General features: G+C 48.3%; 1 protein-coding gene and 1 long non-coding RNA gene across 2 annotated transcripts in view; one reads left to right on the top strand and one right to left on the bottom strand.

The window, feature by feature from the left end:
* LOC308592091 overlaps window positions 1-12,090 on the top strand; it is a 302,880-nt gene that overhangs the window by 36,213 nt on the left and 254,577 nt on the right. The window lies entirely within an intron of this gene.
* MRPS24 (mitochondrial ribosomal protein S24) lies at window positions 2,331-9,850 on the bottom strand. Its single transcript, XM_081203284.1, has 4 exons — window positions 9,733-9,850; window positions 5,044-5,124; window positions 3,877-3,988; window positions 2,331-2,889 (listed from the first exon to the last, which is right to left on the bottom strand). Exons 1-4 carry the CDS (start codon window positions 9,781-9,783, stop codon window positions 2,606-2,608), a joined length of 528 nt encoding a protein of 175 aa, XP_081059410.1. The 5' UTR covers window positions 9,784-9,850; the 3' UTR covers window positions 2,331-2,605.

The following is a 12,090-nucleotide window of genomic DNA, read 5'->3' as shown; positions in this document are numbered from 1 at the left end:
CCTGCCCTCCATTGGCACCCAGCCTGGCCAGTCACTGAGGGCAGCTGTTGAGAAACGGAGGCCAGAGGCGTGTGTAGCTCATATTCAAGGCCCTCCATTGACCCACATCCAATCGGGGCTCATGCACCACATGCAACTCAAGCTCAGGCACAGATCCCTGGATCCCTTGGCAGAGTCAGGGCTCCGCCCACAAACCTATCAAATAACACACAAGAGCTTCTGAGCATGCGCAGAGACCTGCCTCCTGGATACAGCAGCAGGGAGGTATCATTATGGCAGGAGTGACAAGATAAGATCTGATGGGCCTCTTCAAATACAATGGTATCTCGGGTTACATACACTTCAGGTTACATACGCTTCAGGTTGCAGACTCTGCTAACCGAGAAATAATACCTCGGGTTAAGAACTTTGCTTCAGGATGAGAACAGAAATCGCGGTAGCGGCGCAGCAGCAGCGGGAGGCCCCATTAGCTAAAGTGGTGCTTCAGGTTAAGAACAGTTTCAGGTTAAGAATGGACCTCTGGAACAAATTAAGTACTTAACCATATGTACCACTGTACCTAAAGGGCTGTCACATGGAAGACGGAGCAAGATTGCTTTCTGCTGCTCCAGAGGGGAGGACCCAAGCCAATGGATACAAATTATAATAAAAGAAATTCTGACTAAACGTTAAGAAAAACTTTATGCAGCTTGACAGTGGAACCGAATCCCTTAAGTGGTGGTGGACTACCCTTCACTGGAGGTTTTTAAACAGAAGTTGGAAGGCCATCTGTCAGTGATTCTTTGGCTGTGGTTCTTGCTTGCAGGGTGTTCTATTAGATAGCTCATGGGTCCCTTCCAGCTCTCCTTTATTGTGAGGCCAGGATGCCCCCAGGAGTATCCACAACCAGTAGGTGCAGTGGAAAAAGCACAAAGCAGGTGAGGTCTAACCCCACCCTCAAAATGCCGCCTCCCCCAGCTGTCAGCTGGGAAGGGAGGAAGAAGCCTCTCTTCCACCACACCCAGCACAGAAAACAGGCAGCCAGCTTGTGTGATGTGGGCCTACAAGCCAACTGCTTGCATCATTCTTTCAGCTCCCTAATTTTTAACAAGGTCAGTGGCTGGGCACTTGCCCTATTTACCACTCCAGCACAAAAGTGACGGCATAATCCAGACCGTTCTCCCTCTCTTTTATGGAGGAGAGCCAAGGACAATTGCTTTATAGCGCATCAAAGACAGTTATTACTCATTTGCTGCCCAGGACCCAGCTGCCTTATTCTGCTCCAGGGAATTTACATTTCCTGTATCTGTGCTGGGAAAGTACAATTCTCTGCTGTGTTGGTGCTAGTTGGATGCTGGCTGCACAAGTATGAGTGGCCCCAAGCAAAGAGTGATGTCACTGATGACAAAAGACAAGGTCCACAACCCATCTATCAGAAGAGCGGGGGGGGGGGGCTCTCCAGGGCGCAAGCCTGGGCAGTGTGTATGGAGGTCCTGGGCTGTCCAGATGACAAGACCACCCCCCTCAGCCTCACTGATGTGGTCCAAAGGAAAGTATAGAAGTACATTTGGCACCAGCTTGGCTGCAGGAGTTGCTGGAAGGAGGCGTACAAGGCATACAACCGTCTTAGGAACTCCGCTTCAGATTTGTGTAGGGTTTACTCCTTAGCCTTTTCTTCTCCCAAAGAAAAGTGGCCCAGTTCTCTGAACAGTAGTTATCCCCTGCAGAAGGAATGCACTGCCACCCACTGCCTGTGTGAGCCAGATATTCTGTAAAGGTAAAGGCAAAGGGACCCCTGACCATTAGGTGCAGTCGTGGCCAACTCTGGGGTTGCGGCGCTCATCTCGCTTTATTGGCCAAAGGAGCCAGCTTCCGGGTCATGTGGCCAGGACTAAGCCGCTTCTGGCGAACCAGAGCAGCGCACGGAAACGCTATTTACCTTCCCGCCGGAGCGGTACCTATTTATCTACTTGCACTTTGACGTGCTTTTGAACTGCTAGGTTGGCAGGAGCAGGGACCGAGCAATGGGAGCTCACCCTGTCACGGGGATTCGAACCGCTGACCTTCTGATCAGCAAGTCCTAGGCTCTGTGGTTTAACCCACAGCGCCACCCACATCCCTAATATTCTGTAATTGGCACCAAACGGAAACCTGCAGGACCACCCCAAAGAGGCTGCCATATAGGAGGGGATGCTTTGAGCAGTTTCTGCACCACGGCTGCTATAGCCACAAAGATACTTCAAGCCCCTGCCTGGAGCAGGGCTAAGCCCAAATGGATGTCAACAGCTTCTGGGATGCTCCTGGCATATAAGTCAGGAGTCCAGGAAAACAGATCTGGAAAGAGCCACAAATAAGGGGCACAAACATTCTTTGTTTGGATTTCAACAAAAAAACCCAGAACCCCAGCTCCTTTCACAGCAAGAGTCCAGGGCTCAGTCATTCTCTGAGCCTTCACAAGCAAACTGAGTGTCTTCCTTACAAGGTGGCAGCCAAGAAGAGGTTCCCAGGTGCCCATAACTCCCTCTGAAGTCCCTGGCTGGAAGGCTCCTGCTCCTGGCTCAAGAAGCAGGGGACCCAGCTGGGTCTTGGCTCAAAGACAAGCTCTCCCCAGCAGGGACGGCCAGAACTAAATATACTTGTAGACCACCTTCTCACGAACCGTCTGCACTTCCATCTTGACGGGGCACTTGTACAGGAAGGAGAGCAACGTCTCTGTGTAGCCAATCAGGAAGTAGAACTTGGAAGGCCGCAGCTTCTGCAGGAAAATGGCGCAGATTATCAGCGTGTTGGCACGGCGCTTCAACACAATATCGCTGGCCAGGCAGCCATGGAAGGTGCCGTAGATTAACTTGCGGATGAAGACATCCTCCACAGAGCGTTCAGCTGCCCCTCCTTCGCCACTCAGGTTACCTACAGGGCAGGCAACAAGACCAGGGGAAGGGGGGGAGGTCATTAATTCATTAATGATTGTATTTCAATCCCACTTTTTCCTCCAAGGAGCTCAAGGTGGTATACATAGTTCTCATCCTCCCCATTTCATCCTTACTGTGAGGTAGGTTAGGCCGAGTGTGAGTGACTAGCCCAACATCACCCAGTGGGCTTCATGGCTGAGTGGGGATTCAAACCCTGGTCTCCCAGGTCCTAATCTGACGCTCTAACCACTATACCACACTGACTTTCTGTATCAGGGAGCACGATCCTCACTGTGCTCTGCATTCAGGAGGGTCATAGCTAGTGCTGGTGGTTTCAACCAGCCTTTTGGTTCACAACTTTCACTGGGCGGCAAAATGGCCGAGCCAATGAGGACATGGCTCTCAACCTAGGTCAATTCCAGGGGGAATTATTATGCCTTTATCGAATTGCATTAATTGTTTTGATGAATTGGTGGTTGTCTTTTTGCTTTATTTATATGCTGCTGTGTTCGATATGATCGTGATTGAAATGTATGTTTGTGATTTAAGGCTCTTGTGGTTGTTGTGAGCTGCTTTGAGCTCAGCATCTGTTGTTGGAAAAGCAGAATTACAAATATTAAATCAAATCAAAGTGACTGAATACCCTTCCAAGGAGGCCAGGTTTGGAAGAACTTTGTATGCAGCTCATAACAAGTGCCAAGGGAGTATCTACACCTGCCAAGAAAACCACCCATTGCAGACAAGAACACTGAATGAGTTTCTCTTTTCAAGACACAAGTGGTGCAGAAGATGTCAAGAGTGATGACCCCCTACCCCACCACCTCCTTTCTCCAACAATAGCGTCCTAGGCCCCTGCGATGACAACGGCCCCAAACCCAAAACCTTCCAGGAAGGAGTGGCGGCAGACCACTTGTACATCTCCACCTTTTCCAAATACAAGTGTCAGAACAGCCCATTCCCTCCCCCCCCCTGCCCCCCAACTCACTTGTGTGCTGGGAGAGCCAGCCCTTGCGGTGTGCAATGAAGTGGGGTGGGTGGGCTTCCTCATAGGTTACGGGCTTGTCTCCTTTCCCAACACGAACCCGAGCTGCTCGGTTCTGCAAGAGAGGTGTTGCAGGAGGTGTTTACCTCTCTCACACAAACAGCATGTGTGCACACAGGAGAATCCTATGCCATCTTTATAATAATGGAAGGCATTCTGCCCTTGCCTGTAGTGCCACAATACACAGGAAGCCAGGGGTGGGCAGAACCTCACAGCCCTCTGGGTGATTTACAATATATCCACAAGGGCCTTTGACTCTGGATTTGGCACCAAAGGGAGTGGTTTTTTTCTAATGCAGATTGCTGTGCAAGGAACATTTATACAAGAGAAAGCCTCTTGGGGAAAGAAGACTCAACCCCACAACCCCTGCTTGAACGCTGTGGTGCTGATTATGATCCCCTTCCTGACCTAGCCTTTCTATTGAAAGGTCCTGACAGGGGTGGGGGGTACAGGCTCCCTTGAACCCAACTCAGCTGTGGCATGCTCAGGGCCCCTCACAGGCCTAAAGGGAAAGGTAAAGGGACTCCTGACCATTAGGTCCAGTCGTGACCGACTCTGGGGCTGCGGCACTCATCTCGCTTTATTGGCTGAGGGAGCCGGCATACAGCTTCCGGGTCATGCAGCCAGCATGACTAAGCTGCTTCTGGCGAACCAGAGCAGCACACGGAAATGCTGTTTACCTTCCCGCCAGAGTGGTACCTATTTATCTACTTGCACTTGGACGTGCTTTCGAACTGCTAGGTGGGCAGGAGCAGGGAACGAGCAACGGGAGCTCACCCCGTCGCGGGGATTCGAACCGCCGACCTTCTGATCGGCAAGTCCTAGGCTCTGTGGTTTAACACACAGCACCACTCACATCCCTGGCCTAAATGTGAGGGGACCTCATTCATACAGAAAAATCCCTCTGCAGACAAAATGAAAGGTGCTCCCAACACCTTTTAGCACGGTATGTGGTTAGCTTTCTGCAGCAAGCAAAGTCAGAGAACCCCATTTGAAACCCTGGCCCTAGAAGGACAAAAAACCAGTCTTTCCTGCAAAAAGGCCGAGTGCTCCACAGCATTCCCAGGACAGCAGCCACCCAAGTATCCTTTAGATCTCTCAGGCTCTTACCTTACAGCAGGCAACACTGGTCCGGAAATCCCGCCTTGTAGAGAGGTGCCAAGAAGTATTGCCAGGACTCCCTACAAAGGCCTGAAAACAGAATGAAAATCAGGTACTCATCTGACACAATGGAGAACTAAACCAAACACCTCTATGCATATTTTTAGGTTAGCTCAATAGCTCCCTTGTAGTACAGGGGACACAAGCACACACCACACTTTCTAGGTCTCTAGCACCCACTACTCAGAGATGCTGTTGCCTCTGAACAAAGAGGTGCCATTTAGTTATCAAGAACCAACAATTTTGGCAGCACTCATAGCCTCCAAGAAGGTTATGTCCTCAAAAAAGAGAAAAAAACAACTAGAATTAAGGGACTGGCTACAGAGATTGTGGAAAGGTTTGAATTGTATGGGAAATAAAGAGGATGGACTCAAAATCTTAAGACAGGAAAGCAACGATACTCAATAGCCATTACTGAAACCTGGTGGAATGAGATTCATGAATGGAATGGAGGAACTGAAGGGCTTATATTATTTTAAAAGAACAGATCATTAAAAGGATGCATACACGAATGAAGAAATCTACAAACCTAAACACTTGGGTAAAAAGTTTTTTAAAGAGGGAAATAACAGCTACATCTTTGTGGGAGCATGCTGCAGACTGTCATGCCAAAAAGAAGACTTAAATGATGCCTTCATAGATCTAGAATCATAGGACCCTCAGGGTCATCTAGTCCAACTGTCTACAACGCAGGAATCTTTTATCCAATGCAGGGCTTCTGTTTGAGTACCCTGAGATTAAAAGTCTCATGCTCTACCGACTGAGCTATCACAGCCAGATGAGCACATTTTCAAAGAGGAGATTTCAACTATCCTGATATAAACCGGAAGGCAAGCTTTGCTGAATCTAAAATTCCTGATGCCTGGCTGACAACTTCATCTTCCAGAAGCACTGGAAGCTGCTTGCATGTGGGCTAGATAATACGGGCTATTTTTAGGTGATGGACCGTACCAAAGAGTGGCTCCTGGAGAGAAGAGGCAAATTGGATGCCCTAGGGTTCCATTCTGGGCCTGGCATAGTTGAACATATTCCTCTATGACTTAGATGGAGGATGCTCATTAAATCTGCAGAAGACACCAGACTGTGAGGGGTAGTGGATACATTTGAAGGCAGGAGAAGGACGCAGTATTTATCCTGACAGGAGAAGAACAGGATGGGTGACACCTGGCTTAGCAGGAGCACGTGTGAAAAGGAACTAGGGGTCTTAGTAGAACACAAACTAAACAGGAGTCAGGAGTGCACTACTTCCGGGTTAGCGCCTCCGGCAATGGCGGATTTCCTCTGATCGGGAGGAATCCGCTCCGTGGAAATCAGGGTCTGGCCACCACGGCGAGGCGGAGACCCACTAAAAACCACAGGCGGGAGAAGCCTGTGGACATGGGATTCGGCTGGCACCTTTTGCACCTCCCCTACTTGCGGGGAAACCCAGTTTCGGGGATCCGGAGCGACGTGGGGTGAGCGGCGCGGTGCTTCGAATCGACTGCTTCTTTCACGGAGTGAAGCTGCATTGCTGTTGCCGGATAGCGCTGACTTTTTCTTGTGGACAATTGGACTCTAAACAACTACCTGTGAGTAGAACGGAAAATTGGATTTCTAAACTTCTTAATTTGGCATCGAAACAGGAAGGTTTCAAACAGGAAGTCCGCCTTCCTCTTTTGTAAATAGACTGAAGCAAAGACGTGGCAAGCTAAAGCCTGGAAAGTCTTTTGTAAAGGATTAAATCTCCATCGGTTAAAATTACTAAACCCCCCCTTGGAAGCAGGAGAAGAGGGGGGAAATTCTAGATCGTTTAATGCCTGCAGGAGAGTGAAGAAAGATAAATCACCACCGTTTCGAACCTGGGAACGGGCTGCCAGTAAGATCGACGTTTTGGGAAAGTTCATTGACTGTGAATAAAACGTATGTTGACAGATAGTTAAATAAGAGAAATATATTGCTTCCATTGTTTCCTTTTGCACTTAAAAAGGAGCAAAAAAAGTAACTGAAAATCGAAACTAATTCTGTCGCTGGATCTGCGTTTAAAAGGATGGATACAAATAGAAATTGTTTCCCCTAGAGGGAGCTTTTGAAACTGTTGCAGGAGTGGAACTGGGGAATTTTACAGCTGCAGAGATTAAAGAGCATGAGAATCAGAGTCTGACCTTGGACAAGAATGTTGACAGAAGAAGCCTTAGTGATTGCATTTTGCAAGACAAGTGCTTTATTGGAACAGCTTCATGAGAAGACGGATGTGATGATTATTAAAATTGACAATTTGGGACAAAAAATGACTGAGTTGGGACTAAAAGGGAATACCTATACAGAAATTACTCAGGAATTGACCCAGGAATCTGTTTTGACATGGCAAGCTGTGGAGAAGACGAAGGAGAAAGTTGTTGTTGAACCTCAAGTAATTCAAGTGGAGAGAGCCCTGGCCTCACAGAGGCAATTTGATGAACATAAGCTGTTGCCCTTTATGATCGAATCTAGAGAAAGCCAGATTTGGTGGGATGGAGCCCTGCTTGGATTGGAGAAGGAAAGTTGGATAGATCATCCTATGCAGGGATGCTCTGGCCTTTGGGATCTGGATTTGGGTCAGGGGGAGAGTGGCGCTCTGAAATATCTTTTGGACTTTAGTTTTGACTATGGAGAATGGGCTGACCTGTCGAGAAGGAATGAAGACATTGTTAGGTTGGAGTTTCCCCGAGATCTACTCCTCAGTGGCAAAGGAAGGAAATTAAGAACAAGATCAGCAGAAGATAAAGTAAAGTGCATGTATAAATATGAAGAAGATCTGCAGAAGGGACATGGAAAAGAGTTAAGAGCCTCGGACAGAAGGTCACCAGGTTGATGGACTATATGGTATTGATAGAAAGGACTGACAGAATCCGAGACCAGGGAGAAGAGATGGTGGAAGAAGATTGAAAAAAAAAAGTTTTAAAAAAATTATTTAGAGAAATGTTGCAAAATTAATGAGTGTTCGAAAAATGTTGGAATGAAATTATATGGCTTTAGTAGAAATGTTATAAGGAGTTAAGTATAAATAAGTTTTAGGGTTTTAATGGTAAGATAAGGTTAAAATAAATTAAGATAATTAAATGACAGAAAACAGTGAAAGATGGAAAGGATTTGCTGAAATAATTAATACCTAGAACACAAAAAGGGAGGTGTGAGGAGGTCAATGAAACAAGTTAATGAAAGATAAAGATATGGAAATACTGGATGTGTTTTTAACTGTTTTTGCTTTTGTTTTTATGTATTGTGTCTTTTGCTTTTTTATATGTATTGTAATGTATTGATTTGTATTGTTTATTTTTTTCTCTTTCTTTTTTACTTTTTTCCTTAATTCTTAAACTTTTAATAAATATTAAAAAAAAAGGAGTCAGGAGTGCACTGTGGAGTAGCTAAAAAGGCTAATGCAATTCTAAGTTGTACCACCAGAAATCATACAGTGTTTAGACTGTGAGAAGCAAGGTCTCACCTGGAGTGCCCAATTCTGGGCCACGTACAATTTAAGGATGATGTTGACATAGTGAGACATGCCCAGGAGAGGAGGAACAAAGATGGTGAAGGTGCTATGAGGAAAAGTTGAAGGCATTGGGCATGTGCAACATACAGAGACAATTAGGAGACATAAAGGTCACCTTTATGTCTAGACAGCATCTTAAAAAGCAGAGACATCACCTTGCCAACAAAGGTCTGTATAGTTAAAGCTATGGTTTTCCCAGTAGTGATGTATGGAAGTGAGAGCTGGACCATAAAGAAGGCTGATCGCCGGAAGAATTGATGCTTTTGAATTATGGTGCTGGAGGAGACTCTTGAGAGTCCCATGAACTGCAAGAAGATCAAACCCATCCATTCTGAAGGAAATCTGCCCTGAGTGCTCACTGGAAGGAAAGATCCTGAAGCTGAGGCTCCAAGACTTTGGCCACCTCAGGAGAAGAGAAGACTCCCTGGAAAAGACCCTGATGTTGGGAAAGATGGAGGGCACAAGGAGAAGGGAACGACAAAGGACGAGATGGTGGGACAGTGTTCTCGAAGCTACCAGCATGAGTTTGACCAAACTGCGGGAGGCAGTAGAAGACAGGAGCGCCTGGCGTGCTCTGGTCCATGGGGTCACGAAGAGTTGGACACGACTAAACGACTAAACAACAACAACAAAAGGTCACCTTCAAGGTGGCGGTTGTTGGACCACAATTTCCCTCATCCCTAGCTGGGTCTGATGGCTGCTGTGGCCCAACATCTGCAGGCCACCACCCTAGCTGCCCCTGACGCACATGAAGTTGGGCAGGGCAGGTGAAGAGATTTAGACTGAACTTCAGAAAAAACTTCCTGATGGTGAAAGCAGCTGAAGGTTCACCGCGCCTGTTCCAGGCTTCGTTGGAGGCTTTTAAGCGAAGGCCCCTTAAACGTAATTTGTCACGTTTCCCCTCCAAGGAGCTCAGAGTGGCGCGCAAGGCTCTCCCCACTTCCCTCAATAAATCCCACCACAACAACAACCCTGCGAGGTAGGCTGAGAGGCAGCGACGCCCCCCCCCCCAGTCACATGCGGGGAGCTTCCTGGCCGAGTGGGGGCGTCTGAACCCTCCGCGGTAGCGCGTGGAGCCCCTTCCAGCCCCACCCCCCAAAAAACGACTTCCTGACCGCCCTCAGACTCGCCTCAAGGCCCCGCCGAGCCGCCACCGCCGTCCTCCACCAGGGGGCCGCCATCTTGGGACGCGACGTAGGGAAAAAGGATGAACCGGCCAAGTCTCGCGAGAAGAGGGGAAGGTGCCCGGATGTACTCGGAGACTGGGGGGGGGAGGGGAGAACCCGAGCCCCAGCACGTTATGGGTCGAGTCCAAAGAGAGAAGCCGAGCACGTGCTGCCTCACAACTTCCGGTCGCAGTGCGACACCTCCTGGAGCATGCCAGTTCTGAATTCCAGTGACTTCATCTAGATTTAAAACGGGCATCCAGTCTCTCAGTGACTATTCCATGGGTGATCGGAGCTGATGCGATTTCACCCGCAAGTTGCGGGGGGGGGGGGGGATTTGTCCAGAAAGCTGTCTGGCAAGGATGGCTATATCCAGAGAGCAAATGGGCTCTTCTTGTTTTTTTTGTAATTTAAAAACGAAATCCAATCGAACAGCTAAATATAAAAAAATTCCTTCCAGTAGCACCTTAAAGACCAACTAAGTTAGTTCTTGGTATGAGCTTTCGTGTGCATGCACACTTCTTCAGATACACTGAAACAGAAGTTGCCAGATCCTTCTATATAGTGAGAAGGTGGGGAGGGGTATTACTCAGAAGGGTGGTGGGAATGGGAGATTGGCAGATAGCTGAGATGAGCCTGTTGACGACTCTTAACGACTGTAATAGGTCTTACAGGAAAAGGCAAGGGGTGAGAAGGTGAGAAATGGCTTAGTCATGTATAATGAGATAAGAACCCAATGTCTTTGTTCAGACCTATCTGCAGCAAAATATAAAACTTGGAATCACAGAATTGTATAGTTGGAAGGGATCGTGAGGGTCATCTAGTCCAGCCCCCTGCAATGCGGGAATGTTTTGCCCAATTTGGGGCTTGAACCCGTGACCTTGAGATTAAGAGTCTACGGAGTGAGCTATCAGTTGTTAAAACAAGAGGGAAAAGGTCGTGTAATTTTCTCAGTTGGAATTCTTGTATGGGTAAAGAACATAAAAAGAGCCTTCTGGATCAGGCCAAAGTCCAGCCTCCCGTTCTCACAGTGACCAACCAGATGCCAACAAGAGCGCTCTCCGCAACTGGGATCCAGAGCCAGTATCTCTGCCTCCGACTGTGGAGGTAGAGCATAGCCATGCCGGCTAGTACCCATTGATGGCCCTCTCCTCCCTGAATTTGTCCAGCCCTCTTTGGAAGCCATCCAGGTTATTGGTCATCACTCTCTCCTGTGGCAGCGAGTTCCATAGTTTAACTGCACTGCATGAAGGACTTTCTCTTACCTGTCTTGCTCCTTCCAGCATTCAGTTTCATTGGATGTCCGTGGGTTCTAGTGTTATGAGTTTCATATTCATCTTTACGCCCCCCCCCCCTCAGATGTAAGATGGGGCAGCTGCTGAGTGCCGGCCTGATGGTAGCATATGTTCTGTCCCCTCCTCATGGGCTTGTTGTCTAGTGCCCTGTTTTTGACATCCAGGCACGTTGACACCAAATGGTTCCTTTGCAAGCCCTATCAAACAGCCAGTCATCAGCCTTGCCTTCCAGCCCAGCCATATTGAAAATGAAAATGACCCCAGCATCACCCATGATACCCGAAGTTGGGCAAGCAGGTGTTGTTCTGCGGGTCTGATTAGCCCATGGCTGGTGTCTATAGGATTGCTTTCACACACACCCTGGATCCACCATATGGAAAGGGGGGAAATCACTAAAGCAAAATTATATTTTATTTTATTTTGTGGAGGAGTAAAACAGGGGAAGAGGGGTCTCTATGTCTCCTCCTGTGTTCTGGAGGAAAGAAGGTACGGTGACGTCTTAGCGAAGGACCCATTTGCTGGCCTTGGAGCAATTAGCCATTTACCTCCCTCCTCCATACCTGCCCTGTTTTATATGGGGTTATGCCAAGTTCTGATGGCACCAGATGCTTCTGACAAAACCAACCAGTCCACAGAAGCTTGTGACTCAAGGTCACCCTTTGCTCTCTGCTGCCCCAGGCAGGCCGACTAAGGTGAAAGCTATTTGGTAAGTTATGGGATGCGGGTGGCGGTGTGGGTTAAACCACAGAGCCTAGGACTTGTCGATCAGAAGGTCGGTGGTTCGAATCCTCGCAACGGGGTGAGCTCCCGTTGCTCGGTCCCTGCTGCTGCCAACCTAGCAGTTCGAAAGCACGTCAAAGTGCAAGTAGATAAATAGGTACCGCTCCGGCGGGAAGGTAAACAGCATTTCCGTGCGCTGCTCTGGTTCGCCAGAAGTGGCTTAGTCATGCTGGGCACATGACCCGGAAGCTGTACGCCGGCTCCCTTGGCCAATAAAGTGAGATGAGCGCCGCAACCCCAGAGTCGG

This window comes from Podarcis bocagei (assembly GCF_964188305.1).
Source record: "Podarcis bocagei genome assembly, chromosome: 7".
In the NCBI taxonomy this organism is placed as follows: domain Eukaryota; kingdom Metazoa; phylum Chordata; class Lepidosauria; order Squamata; family Lacertidae; genus Podarcis; species Podarcis bocagei.
Note: the sequence above shows the minus strand (reverse complement) of the source record. Positions and strands in the feature narration are given on the sequence as shown.